Source organism: Anomalospiza imberbis, chromosome 6 (genome assembly GCF_031753505.1).
Source record: "Anomalospiza imberbis isolate Cuckoo-Finch-1a 21T00152 chromosome 6, ASM3175350v1, whole genome shotgun sequence".
Taxonomy (NCBI): domain Eukaryota; kingdom Metazoa; phylum Chordata; class Aves; order Passeriformes; family Viduidae; genus Anomalospiza; species Anomalospiza imberbis.
In genome coordinates this window covers 39177672-39203868 of record NC_089686.1, presented here as the reverse complement: position 1 = coordinate 39203868, position 26197 = coordinate 39177672, and the positions used below count along the sequence as shown (strand labels likewise).

The 26197-nt window shown below is 43.6% G+C and overlaps 1 protein-coding gene across 3 annotated transcripts in view; it reads left to right on the top strand.

Annotated features, from left to right (window-relative positions):
* Positions 1-1077: 1077 nt before the first annotated feature.
* Positions 1078-26197, top strand: part of LRP4 (LDL receptor related protein 4) — an 83483-nt gene continuing 58363 nt past the window's right edge. For all 3 annotated transcript variants that reach the window (XM_068193549.1, XM_068193548.1, XM_068193550.1), the window contains exon 1: positions 1078-1302. In XM_068193549.1, coding sequence (XP_068049650.1) covers positions 1218-1302 — 85 coding nt within the window. In that variant the 5' untranslated portion in view covers positions 1078-1217. The remainder of the gene's footprint in view (positions 1303-26197) is intronic.

The window sequence follows — 26197 nt, the reverse complement described above, 5'->3', positions numbered from 1 at the left end:
CATGCTGTGTCATTTTCTTACTCTTTTGATTGTTTAGAGGATGGGATTAATTGCAGCTTCCTCTGGAGTCATCTATGGGGAAGGCTTTAAATAAGACCATTTCTATTACTGGCTCTTTGGTGTCAATTTGACAAAATTCTCATCTTCCCCTGTGGTCCAGGGTTTGGACTATCCGAGTCAGCTTTCTGTTCAAGTTAATACTTTGAAATCAACTGAGTTTAATTATTTAACAACAGTTCCTTGCATTGTCAACCCTATGCATTAAAATGTCAAATCATGCCAAAAGGATCATAAAACTGGCTCTAAGGGTGATCTCCAGTGAAAGCCCGTATGTTTCTTTATGCAGCACAGAACAGAAGGCACATAAGCCAATTGTCCAAGTGCTAATTTCTACTCCTGCAGGAATCGACGCTAAATCTTTTTGTAGGGTACCTGAGATTCATACGTAGTCAGCTATCTTCGGACACCGCGGCTATTAGGAAATCACCAAATAGCAGAATATTGTCACGAACGGAGGGAAAAATCAGACGTTTCTCATAGGTAGGAACACGCATGCGGGGCAATGGACTCGTGAATGTTTCCCTTTCGATGGGAGTTTGGTAAACGGGGACGGGACGGGGAGAAGGGCTCTGCGATTTGTCCTGGGTACAACAAGCTGGCACAAGTCGGGAAGCGGTGGCAACGCGCTGGGACCGGAGGATACCGGGCAGCCCTGCGGCGGGCAGCCGAGAGCCAGGAGCAATGTTCCTTGGCGATGCTGCGGGAGCTGGGACAGGGAGAGCCGACACCGGCGGCCCCGAGCACCGGAGCCGCCTTAGGAAGGGCTTCCCCGCCCGCGGTGAGGGAGCTGTACCGGGGGCAAGGCGTGAGGAGTTCTGGGCGAGCACAAGGGTCTCGCCGAGGGGACAGACGACGGCCCCTCGGGATGGGAAAGGGAGCTGCGTGCGTCGCCGCGGAGCCTCCGCCGCGGGACCGCCTCCGCCGCGCCGAAAGTTTGCGAAGTGCCTCGGCGCTGGGGGGAGCGGGGCGGGGGCTGCCCCGGCGGAGCTCCTCCTTCGGGGCCGGGCCTGGGCGGGCGGAGCGGGGAGGGAGCCCCCGGCCCCGGAGTGCCGCGGCTGCGGACGGAGCGAGCGGCGGTCGTGTCGGGGTGCTCCGCGCAGGAGGAGCCCGCGACGTCGCTGCGGGCGGCCCGGGCACGGGGCCGGGGCGCTGCCACCATGAGGCGGCACGGCGGGGGCTGTCTCCTGCCCGCGCCTCCGCAGCTCCTGCTGGTGCTGCTGGGAGCACTGCTCCGCTCCAGAGGTAAGCGGCTGCCGCGGCACGCTCTGCCCCGCGGCAGCGCGGGGGGCCCAGCTGCCGTCCCGGGCTCGGCGGCGGCGATCCGTGCCTGGGCGGAGAGCCCTGCCCTGCCGCGCCGCTCACCTGCCCGCGCCCTCCGGGCGGGGAGCCCTGCCCTGCGCCACCCTGCCGCGCTTTGTCCGCGCCCCGTCCCGCGCCCGGACGCGGGGCTCTCGCCTTCGCCGTGTCTCGGCGGGCTGGAGCCGGCGGAGTGCCCCGGCAGGCCGGAGCGCGGGTCGCGGAGAGGCGCTGCCCTGGGAGCGCCCACGCGGCCGCTGCTCCCCGCGGAAGTTTGGCGGCGGCGGGCGCGGGCTTTGTTCCCGCGGTGCGAGCGGCGGGCCGGGCCGGGGCGGGCGCGCAGGTTGCCTCGCAGGCTGCCGTGCCCGGCGTGTCGGGACAGCCGCCGCTCCGGAGCAGGAATGCAGCCGCGCACCCGCCGCGACGGGCCCCTTAAAGGTACAGCCCGGCTCCGCGGTGGCGCCCCGGGCTACCTGCCTCGCTTCGGCGTGGACTGGGAGTCCTCCCGCGGCGCCCTGGCACAGCGGAGCAGGAGTACCAAAAATAGTGATGAGGGGAGGGTTTCGCTGCGCTCTTAGCGAGCCGGGAGGTAGTCTCATGAAGTCTCGCCATGAAAACTTTAGCTTTGTGGTTGCTCTGTCAACTGACATCTGCTGTTTCGTCGTCTTGTGCTGCGGTTCTTGATTTTACAAAGTGCGCCCGGTGGAGAAGAAAACATCTAAACTCTTAGCAACATTGTTTATAAAGAGTTAGAAGGCATTTGGGGGAGGGGAGTGGAGAGCAGATAGGTACCTCATTTCTTTCCCTTCACTGCTCTGGCAGCTGCTGTATAATTTCACCCATCCGTTTTCTCCTGTGCTACTCTGAAATTACAGGAAGCATTTGCAGTAGTGCTGATGACCTCCATCATTCTACAAGTATTGCCCCTGGGGCACAATCATAGGGAGTTTGGGTTTCAAGTAATATTATTTCTCTTCTAACGAGAAACCTAATTGCAGGCAGCTTTGAAGAATGTGCTAAGCCAGCTTGGATAGATTGACTAGAGTTGTAGTTGTGTGTATCAGAAAGCCTGCTTTTTAGGAGCCAGAAGACTCTTGAGTTCCCAAATGCCACACAGATACTTAGCTGCCCTCTAGGAGTGAGAAGGATCTAAAAGATAGATCTTAGTGTAGGTACAGATCTGGATGTGTTTTATTTTGGCTGTTACCCAGGTGCTCCTAGTTAATGTGTCTGGGCTGTTAACAGCCATGTGGGGGATGTCTGATTGTAAAATGCAAGTTTGCTAGTAGGTGGTTGTTCCTTGATGTCTCTAGGATGCTTTTTTTATGGCAGCTTGTTTCTCTTTCAAGTAGTTTTCCCATCAGTGCACTTTTGTATCCTCTTGTCAGATCACTGTAAGTTTCTGACTGGATGTGCCAGCTGCTTCCAGAAGTGAATATCCTCTTTCCTTCATCAAAATATGAGGAAATAAGGACACAATTCCTGAGCAATTTTTCCTGTTTGAAGTAAGAAAAAACATGAGGCGATATCAGGATGGAGGTGGCAGAGAAAATGCCCAAATTTGTGATGAGTCAGTGTTCCTGCACTTAGCTAGAAAATGTTCAAAGTTGTCCCTTAGAAGTACCTGCAGGGGTGGTGGGCAGCTTAACTGTCATAAAGCATTCACGGAAGTTGTGATGCCAAACAGGTAAGTTGATAGAGACACTTGGTCGTTTACTACTCTGCCTCAGTACAAGAGAGTGTAAAGCAAACAAGTCTGCAAGACTGACCTTTGACTCTTTTGTAGTGGATAGTGGCAGATCAAACTGGAGAAGTCTATGCCAAAAAATCCCCATACCAAACCACCTAAAGAGGTCTGCAATTACCTTGAGCTCTTGGAAAAGTGCATTGGAGGTAAAAACAGGTATAGAGAGGGAATTTAATGCTAATGTCACACACTGCTGGTGGCTGGAGTGAAGAAGGACCTGGTGTTAAGATGGTCTGTGTTAGTATAAATACAGAATGTCACAGAACCTGTCTGGCTGATGTGTTTGCTGTTCTGGCTCCTGGAGCTGTGCCAGAAAAATATATAGCTAATATCAGAGCTTCACTTCTGAAACATCTTGACTATGTTTTATAGCTGGAAACCTGAATGTGTTACTTCTGTGGAAGTATATTTTGCAGTGGGAATCACAGTTTCAACTGCCTGTGTTTGGCATTGCTGTTGGTTCTACAGCTATTAGCCAAGTGCAAAGCACCCATTTTCTTATTGTCAACTTGGAGCTGATAATGTTGTCCTTCCTGGGTGTGCTGAGAGTGCCAGGGTTTGCTGAATCATCAATTTGGATGATATTCACAGATCTCTTGATCACCCTGAATTAGCTTGATTTTTTTTTTTCAAAGTGGTGATGGCACTGAGTAACATTCTCTATATTTCTAAAATGAAGCCCAGTATGCTGCAGGTGGTGACAAGAGATGTTTGTTTTTTTTTTTTTTGGTTTTGCTTTTGACAATTCTATCTACTAAAACATAGTGGAAAAACATATGGCATAAATCTTCCAGTATGAAGTTAGCATTATTGTTTTATTTAGTGTATATAAGCAATTTTCTTTTATATTCTCATTCTAGGAGCTTTCAGTTAGCACTTTCAGTAAGCTTCTATAGCACTGTTTTTTGCAATAGAGAAACTCTTCTTGTATCTTGGGAGTGTGAGTGTATGCAGCAAAAAAATTAATAGGTGCATAGTTGCATAGTGTTTGCATTTCCAGAATGTCTTGTGAACCTTGATGAGGGATATTCTCTTCCAGAGGGCCACAAAATGTGATTGCAGAAAGCTGATAGTTGTTTTTCTACATTGTATTCCTTGAAATTACAGAAGGAAAAAGTGGTTAGATACAAACATTATCCAGTTGTTTGTAGTTCAAACCAGAAAACAGTACTTGCTGTATGTTAACTAGAAAAAAAAAATCAAAGTGATTTGTATTTTGTTTTTACTTGTAAATGCTCTCCAGACTAGTGAAATTAACATTAAAAAATAGTTAAAACATTAATTCTATGAGAATGATCTGTAGTCTGATAGTGCTCTTGAATCTTCACGCACTCTTGTGAAATAGGCAAATATTATCCTTGTTTTGTAAATGTGGGAAGTGAAGTAGAAATTGTCTTGCCCAAGGCCAACTCCATTTGCCCTAGAATGCAACTTACCGTCGAACACAATAGAATGTATGCTTCATAACACTTATAAAACCTGATAAAGAGATATTATCTTAAAAACCAGTCAAGGTTTTAAAAAGAGGTTTATGTAGTAAGTGCATGTTCTGCAGCTTTATTGAATTCCTTTGCTGCTTGTGACTATTTCTCTTTTTAATAATACTTATATTTCTCTTGCTGATGGTCACAGGATCATAAAACCACAAAAATTTTACTGACTCTGTTGGAAAGGGTGAATTGGTAAATAAAGTGTTATTAAAATAAATGTAAAAGAAAGGTGGATACTTAATTTCTCTAGTCCTCAGTTATTTCTGGCTTAGCTATTTGTTATGTTTTCTTATATGGGTTTACATAGTCAGATGGCATATATGTAGACTTAAACTGACCATCTTTTAAAATGTGTGGCTTTACCTGATAAAACATCCAGAGCTGGAGCTCTGGCATACAACAAACCCATTCCTTTAAATGGCATACTGTGTTTAGTGGCTGTCTGTGTTTCACACAAATCATGGCAGAAAATGCTAAATGTAATTGTCATCCACGAATCTCATGTCCTTGATGGTTAGGCTCTTACTTTTGTGTCTGTGGTGCCAATGGTTCTTTGCCATTGCTGTTAGGTTAGGTATTATTCTTTCATGGGATTTTGTTGTCTCTACTGAGTGAAAACTGGGCACTGTAATGCTCCTTGAATCTCTTTCTTCTGTCTGTAGATTTCCATTTCCCTGTACTAAAGATAGTAAGCGTATGGATGCAGGGGCTTGTTATTCTGTAGACTTGTGGTTTATTCATGCTGTATATCTGGTTGCTCTGGGACTGTTACCTGGGAGTATTTGACTGCCCTCCTGTTGTGAGTGAATTCATGTTCAGGTTTTTTAGCTTTCCAGGCATGTTTTTTTGCCTCTCTTACACAGAGCTGTCTGGTAGATGCTGAAGCATTCCAGCCTTTGCATTTAGTGTGGGGTTCTCTTGAGCTGCAATCAGTCTTTCAGTGAGGTCTCCTCCACTGTTGTAACCCTAGACGAAAGGAGACTCGCTGTGTAAAGGCAAGAAAATGAGTTTTCATAAAGACTTTATTAACATCAAATGTTTGTTGAATTTTGTAGTGCTGAATTGTGAATGACTGAAATTCTTCATATCAGGGAATTAGGTAATTTGATATAGAAGACAAAGAAAAAAAGGGAAGTGAAGTATCATGAGCTCAATTCTGATGGTATGAGATACATTAAGCGTACTGGTATAAGCATGTTAGCACACCTGTGGGTTGAAAAGTAGTAACAGAAGCTTTGTCTGTCATGAGGTTCTTAGGTGATTAGGTTCTGGCATTAGCCACCAGTCAGCAAGTCACAAACCATTAAGATTAACAGAAAATAATGTAGATGCATATTCAATGTTTGCACAGTCAGTTGCAGTTTTGTCAAAAAGTGTATGACCAAAGACAGCGTAGATCTTGTTTCTCAAGCTGTTGTATGTTGATAGCAACTTTCTGGTGTTGCAATACTCAGAACTAAAAAGCACCAAATTTTTTTCCCTGAATGGGTTAGAGTTAGAATAGAATTCACCTTCCTCTACTGTAGTGATGAGGTTGTATAAAGAACTGTTGTCCAGCAAAGCTTCCAGTAGATAACATATTTGCCTGAAAACAGCCCTCATGTTCTGTAGTGTCAAGGGGGAATTTTACTCTTGGAGTTAAATCTACCAGCAGTCAGACGTTATCATGACTCCAGGCAGGGGAGACCACTCTCCTGGCTACCAGCATGGTGACTTCCTCAGTATGCCCTAGCAAGGCATAGTCTTCTGTGTCTCTTTGTTACTGCCTGACAGCCCCTCCCAGCTGCTGGAGCTTTCTGTTCTATTGCATAGCAGCAGTTCTTTAATCAGAAATCTTGTTAGTATTCAAGGATAATTGATCCAACTCTCTGGTAGGGGGTGGGGACCCAGTCTTGCATCCTTCTCCTACTTGCCACCCCCAATTTGACCCCTGTTGTCTCTTTGTTTCCTCCTGTTAAGTTTGTGCCAGTGATATGTGTGTGTGCTGTTTTTCCAAGCAGCCTGAAGTTGGCTGTAACCAAGAGCAGCAGTTAAATAGAGCCCGATTTCCCCGCTTCCTGGTGTTCAGTTGTTCGGCTCCATTTTCTGGTCTTCTGTGTTTTTGATTTGCAGAGAAGGAACTTACTTGGTGCCCCCGGGCATCTCTTAAACCCATTAGAAAAAACTCCATTATTTCACTGTACTTAGAAATCCTCCTCCTTTAGCCCCAGCATCCATCAAAATAATGTATCCTCTGTAAGGCCCTCTGGAAAATGTTTAATAGGATCTTTTCAAACTCAAGGAGAGTTCCAGTTGGAAAGGGGGAGGGGAGAAGGCTAATGGAAGATCTGACTGTGACTTGAAGTAAGCCTGAACTTGGCCTGTGTCAGCTCTCCCTTCACCTCCATGCTGAACAGAGCGGATCCAACATTGGGATCAAAGCTGGAAACAAAAGGCTTTGGGAGAAAAATTTCCCGTCTGGCCAAGAGGCAGCCACACAAAAGTGGTGCATAATTTATCACTCGAGGTTTATTTCTGCTGTGCTCCTTCTGGAGAGAGGAGGAAAAAAGAAGTGACTCTCCTGCTGTTTTGAAGTGGATAAGTGATGTCTTTGGAGATTTGAGGCAGGAAGGAGCTAGAGATACCATGGAAAAATCTTTTCAGTGCGTTCTGTACCCAGCTCCTCTCTTCTAAGACATGGTCAGACATTATTTCTCTTGAGGGAAACCCTATTCTTGCATTTTGAAGTTTCAGAGAGTGAGGACTTTTAACTTCTCTGGTAATTTCCAAATCACAGTGAAGTGGTGTTGCCCTTGGCAAAATCAAGTTCTTTGACTGAGGTGTTTTTCTTAACTTAAGGATTGGTCTAGGTGCTGTGGCTTTGTATAAGATGAAGGAAGAGTCTACATTTGCCCTAAAGACTTTATAGTCTTAATTGGACATCTGACATCTGATAAGGATCAGGCGTGTGATAATTCTACTGGGCTAGATAAGGTCAATATTAAAATTGTATTGCTTTCTAATTAAATTTCCTTTAGCTTTGATTTAATGGGAAAAGCTTCCCAAGTTTTTAATTCCAATCACTTCTTAGAATGAGGATAGAGAGAGGTTTTGGGTAGGAGTTGGCATCAAAGACTACTGAAAGCTGGTAACTGTGTAAGTAAGGATGAGGAAGCAAATGCAAGAGTAGTAAGCCATGAGAAGAAGGTAAAGGGATATAGGAATATAGATATTAACAGAAGCAAAGATAGGCATTTTGGAAATAAGAGCCAAGGACTTGAGCTGGCAAAGGAACAGAAGAGTCATGTAAGGAAATCCAAGTGGAGTAATTATGTGAGATCTGATGGCAGAAAGAGTTGTTAATTAGGTAGGATAAAAGATGGAAATTTGGAAAGTGAAGATGAGCATTGAGCATAATTTAACTGCTGAGACAGGGAAAGACTTATTTTACTAATGCTCTAAAGGAGGATGTGACAAATTGTGAGGAATCAGTGACAATAGAGTCCCTGACCTAATGGAGTGATTTTATGAAATATTAGGAGCCTAGCAATGGAGTCAGAGGTGGAAAGGGAGACTGTTAGCAGAACACTGAGATGGTGAGCCCATGAGATAGCTCCATCACCACCTCTATCTGCAGTGGTGGAATGTGGAATCTGTCAGCCTTGGGAGCACATAAGCTAGTAGGATTTTTGGGTAGGATGTCCAGGAAGGTATTTTGGCAGACAGTATTGTCTGGAAAAGTGTATGAAATGGGAGGGCAGAACTGAAGTGAGAAGCTAGAACTTTGGAGATAATTGCTTGGACAAAAGCATAAAGTGGGAACAGGAGATTACTATGGGTTTGGTAAGAAGTCTGGCTATAGAAACAAGTGTACGTCTGGTGACAGAAAATTGCTCCTTTCCTGGAAAAGCAGCCTACTTCTCTTCCCCTTGCCCATTAAGAATTGCTGTGTGAAAGAGTGAGTCACTATAGTGAACAGTTAAAACATAGACACCTGATGTTCTCAGCCTTCTTCTCTGAAAGGCTCATAAGAAGCATTCTGGGACTATGCAAGGTTACAGGGAAATACACACTCTGCTCCTTTAGCCTGAATCTCCAGCTCCATCAGTTCATTTGACTTGGTGACAGCTGGTAGTGCTGGGAGAGGTTCTTGCTTAAGGTGCAGCCATTCAGTGTATCAGAACTGTCTCGTGGGATCTAGGATTAGAATAAAATAAAGACACACCTTCTTTCTTTTTTTTTTTTTCTCTTTGTGCTCCCACCCAATTTTAGTTCTGAATTTCCATAACTGCTGAATAGTCAAATCCCTTCTTTGCAACTCTGAGGGCAGGGGAAAAAAAAGAGAGAAGTCTTGGGGTTGTTATTTCCTGCTTCTGTTCTGAGCTTTGGAGAATGAACCAGGAGGTGGGATAATTCTCTGAATTTAAACTGCATTTGTTAAGCGGAAGCCAGCTTTACTGCTGTCCTTTCTTTGTTATTCAGACTTTGCCACTTCTTCAAGCTTGACAAATTTAAGAAATTAGGTTTTTGAGGCCTCAAAGACTGTATTCTCTTCATTGTGATTTTTGAAGCCTGATACTCCTGAAAAACCTGAGTTGGGCTTCTTGTGGCTGAAGGACATGCCACTAATTTGTGCTGCCTTTATAAAAAGGGCCTTGATCAGCATAGTAGCTATTACCATGAGGAAAAACATAACGAGTCCGTCTGTGAGAGAAAACTAAAGAGTCTGTGGTATGGGAAAGGGGAGATGGGTTGGAAGCTTTAATAGCTTTTCTGGAGGCTTTTTAATAGCCATTCTGGAGGCTTTAATAGCCAAGAAACAGGAGAGAATAGTCATTGGTAAAGAGGAATGCTATAGAACTACCTGCATTTTTGTCATGGATCTCAAATAGAAGTATTTAGTGTTTAAATCTTAGAGAGCATGATGCAGGACTGAGAGACTGGGTCAGGAGTCCTTCGAGAGCAATAGTCATTGCCCTGCAAACAGACCTAAGTTAAATACAAGGAAAGAGCAAGTTGAGCTCAGAGCTGTATTCATGCAGAGATGAAGTGGTGAAGGGAATTTTCTTGGGCATTGTCTTGGAAACTGGGAAGGACTGATTTGTCCAGTTGGTGTGGTTACGGCCCTTTGCTATCTTAGGGAAGGCTGCCTCTACATCTGACTTCTTCCCTGATCCAGTGAACAGCAGCTGCAGGAGGGTGTTGACTCATGAAGAGCTGATTGCCGAGCAGTTGTCTCCACCACAAGGGTGGTAACCTCATGTGACAGTTTAAACTGTCACCACTCATGAATCAATACTGTCTGTAGGCCTTTGTTCACTGCATTTTTGAGTGTATGGAAGAATTCAGACCCGCAGTCAGCATTACCTTAAACAACAGGAGACATTTATGCCTTTTGGGTGTTAGTTGTTGGTTTTAGGGGGTTTGTTTTTGTTGTTGGTGTGTTTGATTTTTTTTTTCCCCAGGCACAAGGTCCTTTTATCTGGGAAGCAGGTGGATCCCCTGCCTGTGCTTCAACTCCTCCAGAAGGGCAGATTTGTCATCTTTACAGTTAGGCTGAGTAATTTCTACACTGCCAGTACTCAAGCAAGAACAACCTTGGTGTTCCCTGACTTCTGCAAGCTTCCACTACAAACTTTGGCTTGAAGCAGCTTGCTCACTAACAGGAGAAGCCTGTTATTTCTCTGAGGTTTCTCTTGTTTGTGACCTGCCTTCTGTGAACCGGAAGAGGAGGAGCTGTAATCTTCTGTTGCTCTTAGTGCAAATTCCAGATTAGAGCAAAATAAGTAAATTGCTTAGGTTTAAGTTTTCCAGTCAGTTGTCCCTAGAAGATGTTGGGTGGTTTTTTGGTGCTTCTTTTCTTGCCTTGTTATGGTTAGTTCTTCACCCACAAGTCTTTAGAAGTCTGGGAGCAAACTTTTAAGCTTGAAAAGAATGTTGAAAAAAAAAAAAAAAAGGGACAATTCCTGTGATACTCTGTAGCAACTTGGTTGGTTGTGCTGGAGAAGCAAATTTGATAATGGTAATATGGAAGAATAAGAGAAACTCAGATTATTTTTTGAGAAAGGACTTGTGAGCATTTTTTGTGATGAGACGTTTTAGAACAGACTGGCAAAAAAGACGGGGTGGCAGACACTGGCCTCCTTTAAATGCTTGGCAAAACTCCACTTAGTTTAATTGGGTACACAAGGTGAAACCTAACACAGTTACAATATAAAAATAATAGGAGATACGGGGCAAATTAGACCTATGTACAGTTCATCAATAGGATAAAAATAGTACTCAGACAGAAGCCTTCGAGCAAGGAAGGGAGTGAGGCAGAGATGACATCTTTGGTATGTACATCTTGATTTACCCGCTCAGGCGAAACAGCCTCTGAGCTCAGGCTTCGATTAAGTGACCGGGACAGCTGCCAAAACACCTATGTTAGCTGGCTAATGTACTGCAGTGCATTGGTCCTGCAGGTTAATCTGGGAAAGGCATGGAGTGTTATCTGGCTCTGTCTTGGATTTTTTCTTGAACAACATCGTAACAACATGCTTCGCATCCTGTGTCAAGATCTTAAACGAAATGTGGTGGCAATGCTAAAACTGCTTCTTGAAGTGTTGTGAGGACAGGAGGCCATTGGAGTTACAGCCTAGAAGACGCAGGTAGCCTAAGGACCCAGCTTTTCTGCCTGTGCAGGCTGCGTACCAAAGTCTCTAACGTATGCGCTTTGTGGCTCCGTGCCCTTTAAAGACAAGCAGAAGGGGAGTGGCTCACAGGAGCAGAGTGACAGTAACTCCATAAGGAGAATATTATCTGTTGTGGGATGGGACTGAGCTAAGGTGGGTAGACAGCACAGACCCTCTACAGCCCCACCGTAATGAGCCTCAGGAACTTTTGCATGCTTAAGGCTCCGTGTGGCTGTGCTGGCTGTGTAAGTGGCCCTAGCAAGTAGGACATGTTTGAACTGTTCAAACCATTAGAACTGAATACACTGCTGAGATTTTCCTCCTGTACTAATCAAGTGTAAATTAAATATTTGACTCCCATAAGAACGAACTCCAGAGCTCTGTATGTTCTTCCATAGTAACCAAAGGGAAGTCAATTTTCTATTTTCAGTTGTGCAAAGACATGAAATTACTAGATCTAGAAATCAGTGTAATGATTGCTACAGAGTAGGACTGGGAGGATTTCCATTGCTGATCCTAGCAGCAGCAAAACCAATTCTTTTTATTCAATCTTATCCAAAGCAGCAAAAATTGTCTCCACCTAAAAGCACAAGAGAACCATAGTGTGAAACAAAGTTAAAATGATCTCCATGCCTACGAAAACATTGTTTCTGGGGTTTGACACTCCTTTTGAGGCTTGGAAAGCAAATAGTTTAATCCAAAATTCACATGAGAAACTAGTCAGTATCTAAACCAGAACACAAGTTTCTATAGCAGAAAAAAGAAGTCTGAACCTGTTAGCTAACTAAACTGCCATGAGTTATTGTGCAAAGTTATTCTGCTGGCACCTAGTGCCAAGTGAAATGTGCAAAATCAAGTCAGAATTTTACTAAATACTGAGCTGGCATGTGCAATTTGGGTTGCAGTTTGGATACAGGGAGAATACTGTAAACAATAAATGATGGAATGAGAAGGGAGGGGCTGAGAAGAAAACTTTATAATCTTGTGGGTAAAAGATAAAATATCTTAGAGCAAGGAACAGTTGTCTTACTAGAAATAAAATGTTATTCTTTGGAACATTTTCATTTCTATCCTCGGACTTTAATGCCATGTATCCCTTTCTCTTAAAACCTCTGTGGAGACAGGCCCTTCATATGTTGAATCCACTTCTGGAAGAAACGCAAGCATGCTGCTTTTTACATGTGGGTAACACTTGCAGAGCTTGTTTTGCCAATAAAAGTGTCTTTGAATTGATTGAGGTGGGATGTGGTGCAAGTTCTGATGTAACACGAGGCTCATTGCAAGTGCAGATTTTGATGAGAACTCATCTCTAAAATCTCTAGTAATTTTGTTTTCTTGTTGCTGTTGTGAATTGGCTCCTTTCTTTCTGTGGTTCATTGTTGTATGGATGATGTTTGGAAATTAAATGTCTTCCATCTGGTTAAGAAATTTGATTTATCCTTGGAGGCCTGAACTGCTCTCTTTGCTAGCAGGAAATAAACAATGTTCCAACTGTCCCAGTTATCACCCACTTGCCTTTCTCTAGATCCATGTCTTTTTCAAGGATCCTGGAAGAGATGACTTATGGATCATGAATTGCATTTTGCCAGTCCTCTGTTCCTTTGTATCTATCAATTTAGTCCTCTCCTCCTGTTTAAACTTAGTAAATTAAACACACTGCTTAAAACAATTAAACAGTGGGCTGGATCGTGGAGGTCTGGTTTGCCTGGACACAGTTGGTAGCTTGTTTCAGATGGCACTAAGAATGCAGCTCCAAAGGGCATTACTTACAAGCGCATGTTACTGATTCAGAGTAGGGTTTAGTATAAGCTTGCTTTATGGGAAATATTATCATCAAAATACAGTTTTATGGTAATATATAGCCCATGTTTTGGAATAGCAGAATTAGGAGTTTTTGCTCCTGCTCCCTTTTCTTTTAGTAAAACTTGATTTCTCTGAGAGAATTTTTTTTGGCAGGGATACTAAGATGTTGTCATTGCTGAGGGTTGTTCTTCTCTGCCTACAGTGTATGTGGCTTGGCCTCCAGCTGCTGGGCTTCCTTGGTCCAGGGGTGTGGTTTCTTGTTTCGCCTAGTATGGTGTAACTGTGGGTTGTCCCAGAGAGCAGTCTCACTCCCTTGTCCCTTTGATAGGTCTGTGTAGATATCTGCTGGATGAATCAGTCCAGCTTGTTGGTTTGTCACAGAACTGGCCTGCAGAATGGTGAAACCACAGGTTGTGTGGTATTGGCAAACTGAAGTGAATTGGTCTTCAGTGACCTCATCAGTATAGACCTGATGGCAGGACAGAGGGAGGCAAGACAAGCCATTTTTTTGGCACTGACTTGCTGCTTCTTCGCTTTGCCTTTGTAGTAATTTGGAAAGGCTTTCCCTAGAACGGAGGAGAGGTGAGAATTCAAGCCCATGATTTAATTTCTGTGGCTCACATAAGTGTAGACCTCTTTATTCTATTGTTACTTGTATGGCAGTCTTAGTGCTGTATTAGCATCCAAGTGTTGAAAGTTCAACCCATAGATGTTGCAACTGGTGCAGTACATTAATTGGTGATGCCCTTTGTCGTGGAAACTTCTATTCATTAGGGTTGCAAGAGAAGACCTACTATCTTATTTTAGTTGGGCTACCACAGACTAAAGTTGTGCGTTGTTGCCAGAGAAATGGTCAATCTGAATATGAAAACCTTTATCACCTTGCTAGTGCCTTGATTCTTCTTCCTTAATCTTGCCTTTTAAATGACTGATGTCTAGCAGAGAGTTGGTTTTTGACCCTTACTCGCAGACTCTGGATTAGAGTTTTGCTTGCTCTCCCCACCACTCTCTGCTGATGTAGTGTGATGTGGTTTCACAAGCCCAGCCTGGGCATGCACACAAAAGGAGGCACAATCCACTCTCCTCCTGAGCTGACGTGGAAGTGGCAGTGGTGAATGCGAAGTGTCTGGTTAGTCACAGGAAGACAGAGCTAGCTGTGGGAAAGCATAAGCTGTCTAAATGGCCATTCCTGTTCTCCCTGAATGAATATGTGGCAGGCTGAAGGGGAAGATGTACATAGGATGAATCTTACACATGAATTGTCAATTGGATCACGTAAAGAGTCACTCTAATGGAAATCAGAGCTTCACAGTGTTACATGCAGTGTGTGCATACAATAAGGACAAACCCTACTCTGAAGAATTAATAATATCTACATATAGTAAATTGACAGATGTATGAAATAATGAGGAAAAAATCCCACAATGAAGTACTGATTAACGTAGTAAATAGAGGCTCCACTTAAGCTTTGCCTTTTAGTCTGTATGGTGATGCTTCTTCCTGCCTTTTTGTTGAAGCTGCCTTTCTCTAATTGTTCTTTTTCTCCCTCTGATACAATGCACACAAGATTATCACAATTAGACATGTTTGTTGTGTCTGCAGTCTGATACTGGGAGAGTGAAAATTATTCTCAGATGTAATGTCCATCTAAGAGGATTTAGTTGCTCTTTTTGCCCTGGATAATGCATGTTCCTGTTATCTGCCAGCATATTCAACAAACATTTGGCACTAGTCTAATGAGGAGCATCATACCTAAACCCAGCTCGCAAAGATCTGTTCTATGTCTGTGACTCTTCCACCCTTTCCCTTATCCTGACTGTAGCATCTCCTAGGATGGTTCACAAAATGGTATTTAACCACGTAATCACAAAGGTCAAGAAATTTGAGAACAGAAGCTTAACTTGGACTTGGTTAGAAATCCAAGTTTTAACCTAGATTCCTGGCTTGGGATAGTTTAGCCGTTGCCAACTTTACCTAATAATTATTAAGTGTTCCTTTTTGCTACTTTGTAGCAGCAAGCTAGATTGCTGGGTAGAATTCTGTAAATACGTAATTGGCTCCAGTGGCTGCATTTACCCAATAGCTCAAGTGTTTTTCCCTGCACCCCCTGGAGATCAGCCGTACAGAACTTGGGTTGGGAGTGCTGTCTTTGCAAGCTGTTACATAAAGGTTCTCTATGGTTGTTGGGCCACTTGTGCTAAGGGCTAGGTCTGGGATTTTTTTACTTTTCTCTCAGGATAGTTGACAACTTTATTTTGGAGTCTACAGACTTTTTTTCTTTTGAGGTTAAAGAAGTTAACCATGGTGACTGGTTGTTTAATAGCTGTTTTTTATTTTCTGCACACTAAAGTCAGTGTTTTTTTCCCATATTAGAATGTTACATTTTTAAACACTTACTTACTCAAGTGTAGAATGATCTAATTCCCGTGTTTATTCCTTTTCATAAGAATTTTCAGCACAGTAGCATGCCTCTCCTACTTCCAAATGTACAAACACTTGGTAAGCAGACTGTAAGAAGAAAATCATGCATGACCCACTGTAGTAAATACATTTTTAAACCCTTAAACAGGAAATGACCCCAACTACTTCTGTCATTTTGCCTCTGAGGCCATGGTTCTGCAAGCAGTGAAGCAACAGAAGGAATCAAACTGGGCTGGGTGAGGAGAAGTTGGAAGATCCTTCAGGTTTGCATATTTTTGAAGCTCATTGCCCACTGCATAGCTTTTTCTCATCTGTTTTTTTATCAGACTACACAAAGCTATGCCAATTTATGGGGGTTGTAGGACTGGCAGTAAGAGAAGGAGGGCTAAGAGCTCTTTAGGGTGGGAGTGGGAAAACTGATAGATATAAAATCACAATCCTGAGGCTTCTTTCTCATTTTGAGCAAACATCATTGTGTTTTTAGAGAACCTGAGAGTGTGTTATCACTTAAATATAGTTAAATCAAGACTGCTTTCTGTCCTTTACTTATTGTGCACAGAAGAATGCTTAATTTCAGAGGGATACCTGGAAAGAAATCAAGAAACTAGATTACAGCATGAAGGGCAGAAAATTTTATCTTCCCCATGGAAAACAGCCATCTTCCTCTGAGGACTTGATACCTAAATCATCGTGTTTGTATTCAGTTTGCAAAGTGTTTGTACAGTTTTAAGGAGGGGTATGGGAATGATTTTCCAAATGCTGTTGCTATTTGTAATTCCACATTATCAAACTGTACGTTTGATAACGTACAGTAAAAAAAATGAAGTGAGGGTAATGAAACTCTAAGCAAGCTTCTCAGAATCTGGACTTAGTGGACCACATTCAGCCTCAGAATAAAGCACCAGGAGATGGGAAAGCTAACTGAGCTCAGCCTCTGGAGCTGAGATAGATGCTGTCATGACTGTAATGCTGTGTAGCTTAATTGGGTACTGTGACTTAAGCTGACCTGATCTTGACTCATCAAGGCTTGTTGGATGAAGGTCCAAATGTACCAGATGTTCTTACTTAGAGAAGGATCCATTGGAATAAATACTATGTTCTTACCGTGTCTGAAAATGGTAGCATAAGGTACCAGAAAAATTCATCAAATTTAGTCAAGATATAAACTGCACACTAAGGCCTTTTTCCCCCCTCAGAAATACTATTTTTCTTTTTTCTTCCTGACTGAAAAAAAAAGTAATTTTACTGCACAACTATTGAAAAGAATAACTCCTCCACTTAGGAGTGGAAAGAGAGGAAAAAAAGGCTTTATTCAACTGAAAAAACTCCCAGGAACTTCTCAAGGTAGACTGTAATTACTGGAGGTAAAATTCTGCTACAAGTAGACAAGTAGCCCTGTGTTCTGTCACTTCTCTACTGTTATGCAGTCATTTTAGGTAGCATTTATAGCACTGATGGGCTTGGGTTGCTCTTTGATCAGAGGAAGTACTCTATATTTGGCTGAATAATATTGTATTGCAGTGCCCACAAATTGGCTTAAAAGCCTAATTCAACTTAATTTATCTGTTGTACCCTACTCCCCAGAGTATGGTGGAATAACAGAAGGAAAATTGCTCTTGAGTCATTGTGGTAGGTGCATCTGTAAGACAGGAGACATCACACTGTCTGTTCATGGGTTTTAGCCCTGAGTTCATGGTTCTAGCAAAAGGAAGTATGGTTGCATGGGGGACACAGAAGAGTTTAAAAGCTTTTCAAGTAGGAAAAATTCTTCTTCCGGGGTTGAATGATGTGTCTGCTTAAATGATTTCTGAGCTTTATGAGGAATCTTTTATTTGGATAGGCACTTCAAATCCTGGAACTTGGTCCAGGAAGTAGTATCAGAAGCACTTCTTAATAATATTGTTAATACAGACTATTCTCATGAGAAAAATCCGCAGGCATCTTTAGCCTGCTTTTTTATGGAAGCAGTGGTTATTTCAATATGTGTGCATATCTTTTCACCCAAAAAAACTGGTCCCAGAGAATAGAAGTTTCATGAAAACAGGCAGCACAATAAAAGGAAGGGACCACAGGAGCAACTTGGCTGTGGATGAAGATTCCTCATGAGTTTGCATTTTGTTAGACATGAAAGAAACCCCTCCCTCCATTTGGCAACAGATGCATCAAAATTGTCTGTTAAGAAATGACTCCATCTGAAACTGGCTTTGTGAATCCTGTTTCTCATGTAATTATTGAGATTATTCAGGTGTGCAAGTTGGGGTCTTACTGGACATAAACCTATTTCCAGGTCCCCAAGCAGTGGCAATGGTCTGAGTGGTTAGTTCATCAAGCCAGGAGATGTTTAGTCCTCTCTCATTAGGAGGCAAAGGTCTTTAATGGGCTTTAATTGGGTTGCAATTCAGGACTCAAAAGCTTTATTTGGTTTAGGATGTGGCTGCTTGGTTAGAGTGTAATATTTCTGGAAAGAAGCATGTTGAACCTGTGTTTTGAGCTAACTGGTTGTTGACTGTTTCCCAAATATGAATGAGGTTTTGGGTTTGTTTTTTTTTTTTAATGTTTAAACTCGTGAAGTTTTTGGGCTGGATGTTGTCAGTTAAGGTTCTGATATTGTGCTCATCCCCAGCTTCAGGGTCCATGGAGGCTGTGCTCTCTTGTATACCAAGAAATTCTAAGTAGAATATCTGAAATAATTACTACTCCCAGTAATCTGCCCTGTGCCTCTGAGTGGCTGAATACGAGGTAAAATATTGCTGAATGTCACAGTTTACAGCCTGGCAACTTTCATTTATTTTAGCGTGCTGGGTTATAAACTGGAGCTTTAGGAACTGTGCGCAAGTGTCCTGAGGTAATGTATTGCCAGATAAGATCCTCTGGATTGCTGGGTCTAGTCTGATTGAACTGGAAGGAAGCTGCAGGCGTGACTCTCTTTTCCCTCTGGAGATGTGCCTCTTGCTCTTCAGGCCATGTTACAAGGCCTGTGTGCCTCAGCCTGGCCAGGGCGCAGAAGATAGCTGAGGGCTTTTGCCGAGGACAGGGAAAGGAAGGAAAGGCATCCTATTTACTCCTAAACATCCTCCATGTCTTGGAGCACAAGAGAGACATTTTGTATTGCAAGTTGAACCAGTTCTGATGGTTTTCCTAACTAGTTACATCAGAAAGGCCGAGGATCATTACTACTTTTGCTGAATTTTTTTCTGTTTTTTCTTTTAGCCTTCCTCCCCCTCTACCTTTTGTCTTGCTTTCAGTTCACCCATCTGCATCTGGTCTTGCCCAGGCAGCTGCTGCTCTATTTGTATGTTCCCTGGGGGAGCTCTGGTGCTCCTTTAAGATCTCCTGTTGCTTTGGGAATTCACCTTTTAGACATGGTGCTTCATTAGCCTCTCTCATTTATTTAGTACTGTGAGAAAAGATTTCCCCTCCCAAAAAGCAGAAGAACAAGTTTCCAGTAGCATGTGCTCGAGAGAAGAGTGTCTCTATGTAAATAGAAAGGTTTAAAAGCAATTGGCAAGGGAGCAGCTGGAGAGGTTTTGAAGGAATATTGTTTGACCGAGCTGGCACTGTGAGGCCCTTAGGAGGCTGAGGCTGAAGAAATGCCCCCTGCTCCTTCTCCGTGGGGAAGGTTTGTCCACTGATGAGTGACCGCACTGCCCCTGTGCCCTGTTGTCTCTTGTCCCCTGCCTCGGTCTCAGCACGGTTGCTCCTTTTTTTTTGTTGCAGCTCGTTAGAGGAAAAATAGCCATTTGGGATTTTTTCAGCCATTGGGTTCTGCATTTCCTCATTTGTTGCCCCTCTCCCCTGCCGGGCGTTGTGGGAGTCGTCCCCTCTGCAGGCGATGGTGGGAACGACTCCGGCCTCACTTATCATCAGTGACAAATCAATGGCAGCCTTCAGAAAGCTGGCCCCCAGGATCCCCGCTCGGCCCAGCTCTGGAGCAGTGGGAGGCTTCCTTGGTGGATAAAGAACTCCTTGCAGCCCTGACTTGTTGCCTTAAATCTAACTGAGGAAACCTTTTCAGTCTCTTCATCAGTGGCCCCCTCCCCTCTCGATTTGTCTTGGGGAAGGTGGCGGCTGGTGCAAGGGGGGGCACATGGGGAGGTGGGGGGAGACGAGAGTGGGAGAGCATTGGGATTTGTAACACTTTTTTCTCTTTCCCTTTCACAATAGCCTGGCTAGTGCATGCAGAGCTGGGCTCACAAAGCCTCCCCGAAGTGCCTGGAGTCCCGCAGGGCTCCTCACAGTGAAAGTTTGCTGTGTGTATTCCTACCAACAATACAGCTGGGCCCAGCAACAGGCTCCAGCTTTGGGCAAATATTTCTACAGCTTTTCCTTAATTGCTTTTGAGGGAAGGAGGGTGAGACGGGTTTGAGAGGTAGGAGGGTGAAAGAAATTTTGTATATGCAAAGGAGACAAAAATACATTTGGGTGGATGGATTTATCTCTGGCTTCTGTGGTCCAGGCTTCTAAAAGGAACCTTTGTCAGCATCCTTGCTAAAGCTAGAGAGGGGCTGGGGGGCATCAGTGTTGGATCTGAAGGAGAAGGGAGATTAAGGCAGACAGCGCGTAGTGGTTTCAGCTCTGCCAGTCTAGTTTTTTTGTTTTCCTTTAAGAAGGAAGTATAGCTGACAAGCCCTTTCTGTGTAGTTTAATCCAAAGTATTGGTGTAGACTGAAAGTATAGCCTTTTTTGTGTTAAATTATGTCTAGCTTATTTCTGTTTAGCTGTTATCTAGGGTTTATGCTTGACTTCCTATTCTCTCTTTACCTGTGATTTATGTCTCAATTTCTAGTTTGTTTGGTCTGGGTCGCAGCTCAAGACTGGAAGAAATCAGAGAAATTATGTCCCTTTAAAGCAAATTATTTCACCTTCACTGCCTGATAGGTTTTGGCCTTGGCTATTGCTTGAACCCACTGCTATAGCCCTGGGATAGACAGGTGGGCTCATATTGATGTGCTGGTTTTGTCTCCTGTTTCTAAAGCTGCAGTGGAGATACCTAAGCAGCATGAAACTGCTTGATTGGGTCAAGAAGAGATCATGTGAGCCCACTTCTCTGTTGCATTATGAGGAAAAATTAGCCAGGACACCTCCTTTAAACATTGCTTTCCACCTCTGCACAGCTGGCAGCAAGCGTGGCGTTTCTACAGTTGGGAGTTAAATTCTTACATTAGTTAAGCTGTGTTGCATGTGCATTAAAGGTTCAAATGTCATCTTAGACCTGATGTTTGTGTTACAGTAGGAATGATACCAGAAGCATAATCCTTATTCCAAGTGTGTTATGTCAGAAATTAAATTTGGGCAGGAGGTGCTTACCTGTGTCAGTGTTCTCCCAGAACGGGGAATACTTTTGCTCTAAGGTCATGGTTCCACAGATGCTTCACACTGAGCATAACTAGGGGCTGCACATATGGAGACTGAGCTTCTTGGTCTCTCTGTCCAAGGCAATATGCGGGATGTGCGAGACTACTGTGCAATAATAAAGCTGAGAATAAAGTTCTTAGCATGGATATAACCAGTGCTTTTAAATAAGGGATATCCTTGCCTTTCATTTGGAGATGAGCACAGAATATGAATCCTTATTTATAGGAGGAAATTCCTAACAGGCCAAATATAGATCTGAGTAAAAAGAACATAGAATAACATCTGTCCTTATGTAGATGTTCAAGCACCTTTACCTTCATTGGTATCTGGTGACTGCCCCTTTGTTTTCTACTACTGATGATATAGTATTTGTAGAAGCCTTCTATCCATAGAACATCACAACTAGTAGTGAGGCAAGATTTGTAAGAAAAGAGAACCACTTTAGTTAGACCAATTAATGTGACTAGGAAACCAAACAAGATTTTGGGAGCAGTTTTTCCTGAGAACTAAAATAGAAGCCTAAGTGTTTAAATTAAGCAGAAGTTGAGAACAGTTGCTTTGAGTTCAGCTCAACTGTGTTAGTGAATTGGATATTACAAAGAAAGTTCCTGGTACTTCTGGAGCAGAAGGGGGACGATATGTAGGAAAGCAGTTAGTGCATTAGAGGCCAAGCCTATGCCAATCTTGGCCTGATTCTCTCTTGAAGTTGATTAAAGTGTTACCAATTTCTAACTTTCCAGGCTGAAACTTGAGAGAGAGAGAGAAGAGTTTCTGCTTAAAACTGTTTGTGTAACTTAAGTTAGAAATGATTTGGTGAGTTTGGAGAATAAGGATGGATAGTGCTTCCCCCCTCCATGTTTAAAACCTTGCCAAAGTGCAGAAAAGTTAGAGGAGTTAAAGGAGAATGTTAGAGAGCCTCTGATACGCTAGAAATGAAAGGAAAAAGCTCAATCCAAAACCAGGAGAAGCTTAAGGATTCCTTGATTTTTGAAATTCACCCATGAATAGTGGAGTTGTGAATACTTTGCAAATGTTCAAACATTTCTAATATTGTAAAAACTTTCAATCAGTATTTGTATGTACTGAGTAGGAGTTAAAAACTCTGCCAGGAAAAGCCTCTTTGATGCTCACTGTGGTGGACATTGACTATCCAGTCACACAGGCTGGAGTTGCCCAGGATCTCTGCTCCAGTTATGGTCCCCTGTGAAGGGCTCCAGAGGAGCTCTGGTCCAGAGAATGCCTTCTGAGAAGCTGCCCTGGGGGCTGAGGGCTTCTTTGCTGACCTACAGGCCATGAGGAGGAGGAGGAGAAGGCAGCTGCAGGAGGCTATTTCTGTGTGCCACAAAGCAGCGTTGAAGATTGTGTTGCAATGCAAGAAATAGCATGGAGAGCTGAGTCTGTCATCCCACAAGGGATACATGCAAAACCAGTGCAGCTGTGTGCTGTCAAATACCAAATAATATAACCTGTTTGCCTGGTCACATTATTCCAGGTAATTTTAAAGTGTTAACTTTTTTGGTAGCCAAGTGATCCAGATGGAAAAGAGCTATTCTTTTGCCATCAGCATGCATGTGGCTTAAACCTGTATATTTGTACTCAGTGGGAATAGAGAGAAAAGTGACTATGCTGGCATCTGATTTGGACCGAGTTTGAATTTATGGGCATTTTTCAGGGGAGGAAAAAAAAAAGTAAAGTTTAGGAGGAAGGAGTAGCAGGAGAGAATTGAGTAGGGAAGCTTGTTAAGAGACTGAAAGAAAGGAGGGAATGTGGGCAGGTGGGAGGAGGGTTCTGGGTAGTGGGTGTGAGATGGGACACTCTGCCTTGTGCTCTCTTTTCCTCCATCTACCTCATACCTGTACCTCATCTCCCAAGATCATCTAGTCTGTACCTTTTACTCCCAAGTCCCACTACAGTGGCTCACCCACAAAGCAACCTTGTCTTTCACATTCTTTTTGTAGCCTGTCCTTTTTCTTAGGAAAAGGGGACTTGGTAGTTTGAGAGGCCTGACGTTGACCTGTTTGGCACCGTTTTACCTTCATATCACCTGTGTTACTCCCCTTTCCTTCTGTAGTGTTTTACAAGCATCCAGCCCTTGTGCAAACCATTCTTTGGCTTTTCAAGCCGGACAGTTGGAAACAAGTTGGACACTTGGGTTTCCATCATGGGTTTCTGTCAGAGATCTAGAAAACAGCTGATGGTACCATTTAAAGAAGTAAGATGTGAAGGTGAATCCATGTTTCTGGATTGCTTGACTGTTCTGGTGGTGAATACCATATAATAATTGTTCATTGAGTTCAGGAGTTTGTGTTGCAAATAATATGGAGATTGTGTGGTGCCATAAAAGTGCAGAAGCTGTACAGGTGAATTTAATTCTGAGATTTCATGAAAGCTTTTTCTAACTTGTTTAGAATGGATTTTAATTGTTCTGTGTAATCAATAACAGCTGGATTTTTCTTCTGAAGCATGCTGCATAAGATACTGTCTTTCCCAGACTGTTGCTCAGTTCTGCGTACCAGGAAGCAATGCTTTTAAATTCACACCTGTGACACTAAATTCACAAAGATCTTCCAGGCCTTGGCCCCTCGTTTCCTTTCAGTGGAGGGAGAACTCCACTGTTGATGTTGGTGGTGTGTATGCTAGCATGGTGTTTACTGCTTCCTCTGGTTAACCCGTTCCTCATGGACCATTCAATTACACTACTTATTTCCTCCTCCGTTGAGGAGTATATTTGTATATAATACAATATTTTTACTTGGAGTTGTCCCATAGCAGTTCCTTTCTCTTTCTGCTCCTGCAGGAAGAGAAGGTCCAGGTCTCTCGTAACGCTGTGCTTGCAGCCTCTTTCAGTCTCTTTTGACCCATTCCCTGTTGAATGAGACAGATGAGTAAAGGCCACAGGTCTGCAGATGAAAAACACAGGGAACATGAGTTGAGATCCATGTTAATTTCCCTCCGGAAACTGCCTCTCTGTAATTACAGTTCCAACATCCTCCAGAAGAAAAGGGCTCTGTCCCCCCCTGCAGCCCCCCTGGCAAATTTGATGTTCCTTGCAGCAGGGAAGCCAGGCGTAGAGTGGAGCAGGTCAGCTGGGGCTTGAGAACGCTCCCTTTTGGTGTCTTCGTTGCTAAAGGGGGGTGGGGGCTCTTGCTGTTCTCAACCCCCTTCTTGCCCCTTCCCTCAAATCTCCCAAGTAAATAAAATTTTATTTTATTATATTGCTGCTGATCTGCTGTTGTTTTTGATACAAAAAAGGTGGAAGGGGCAAGAAGGAACGAAAGAGTCTGGCGACAGGAAGAGATGAATTGCTGAAGAATGACACTGGCAGGGACTATTGTTCATTTTAACGCTGGAGCAGGAGCAGAGAGAAACGTTCACACGCCATTCTTGGGCATCCTGCTGGGCAGGCTAGGAAAGGGGCATTCCAGCTGGTCGTGAGATTTGGCTGGACAGATTGAATTGGGCTGAATAGAATACTTGCCGTTTTTTATTATTATTTTTCTTATAAAGAAACCCACTGATTAATTGCAATGGAACCCGATTAAAGGGAGAATCTGAAACCCACACAGACATTAGACATAAAGCTGTCAGCCTACCAGCATGTGATGACTGGGCCTTAACTCTTTATAAGGCTAATGGGGGAGGGGGATCCTCACCAGAGTCAACATTGCTCAGTCTGTGTATACGTGTTTGTGAGACACAGGACTTCTGTCATTGGGGAAGGAGTTGTGTGCACAGTAGGAGACCTGTAAACAGACTGTATCTCATGAAAGACAAGGGACTGAAGAATGAAAATCTAGTTTAGGGGCATTTTGTTCATGGAGAGGTTGTATGAGGGTTTGCTCAAATGTTATTTGCTATATTTTAATCGTTTTGCAGAATTCAGTAGCTCTTGTCCACCCATACTTGTTTCTCCTTCTGTGCAATCCTGTATGTGGCAGTAGGAAAAAATCTGCAAAGAGGCCTGTAAAGTTCCACAGATTGGTTGGGGAATGTTGCAAAAGTACTTGGTAGAAACATGAAGAACATAAAAACCAGGAGAGTATATAAAGGAATGCTATAATGTGTATGAGAACAAAGCTGTAGTTGAGCTCAATTTGAGGACTGGTGTGGAAAGTGGATGGCAGCTTGGACATAATGTTGTCCCAGAAGGGATGGGATGGAATTTCAGAATGCTTAGAAACCCCTTTCAAGGACTAAAAATTCATTTCTATTATATATTGTTTTAATTTACAAATTTTGAGAAAATTCCATGTTGTGATACTGGTGGTTTTCTTTAACCTATTTTTTTGCTCATCTGATTTAGTGTCTGGACATGGTTCAATGCTCTCTGCTCATTCTCTTCTTCCTTAATACCCTGTTTGTAGCTTGCTTCTGTTGAGAAGCACAGATGATTTATTCAAATAGACTCTTCAAGCTTTGAAAGGGGTCTCTGTGCTGCAGTGCGAGGAGATTGGTGGGGGGGGGCAGATGCTTTTGCCCCCCAGCAATGCTCAGCTTCAAGTGTGGCACAGTAAAGGATGGCACATAAGTCCTCTAATGAGTGTGCTCTCCAGTTGTTTTATCTTTTTCTACAGTACCCTGTGCACATGTGTGCCCACTGGCTTGGAAATGTTTCTGTAGAGAAGTGGAAAGAGTGGAGATACGTTGGAGCAAACAAAGGTCCTTTGTGGGCTCTGGGAAAGTGACAGAGGGGTTGCTTTTTGGTCTCTAAAGCTCCTCATTCCTTCCAATTCATTGAATATTTAAGGTTGGAAAAGGCCTTTAAGATCAATGAGTCGAACTGTTAACCAAGTACTGCCAAGTACACCCCGAAACTATGTCTACGTGCCTTTTGAATGCCTCCAGGAATGGTGACTTCCCTGGGCAGCCTGTCACCAATGCTTGACAACCCTTTTGGTGAAGAATTTTTTCCTAATAAATCTAAAGTAGGCCTTCCCATGCATAACTTGAGACCACTTCCTCTTGTCCTGTTGCTTGTTACTTGGAAGAAGAGACTGACCCGCATTTCACTACAACCTCCCTTCAGGGAGTTGAAATGGCCTCCCCAAGCCTCCTTTTCTCCAGGCTAAACACCCCCAAGCTAAACACCCCCAGCTCCCTCAGGTGCTTCTCATTACACTTGTGCTCCAGAGCCTTCTCCAGCATCATTGCACTTCTCTGGATATCCTCCAGCACTTCTGTGTCCTTCTTGTAGTGAAGGGCCCAAAACTGGATGCTGCACTTGAGGTGTGCTCTCAGTGCTGAGTACAAGGAGACAATCACTGTCCTGGTCCTGCTGGCCACACTGTTGCTGGTACAGGCCAGGATGCCATTGGCCTTCTTGGCCACCTGGACACACACACACTGGATCATGTTCAGCTGCTGTTGACCAG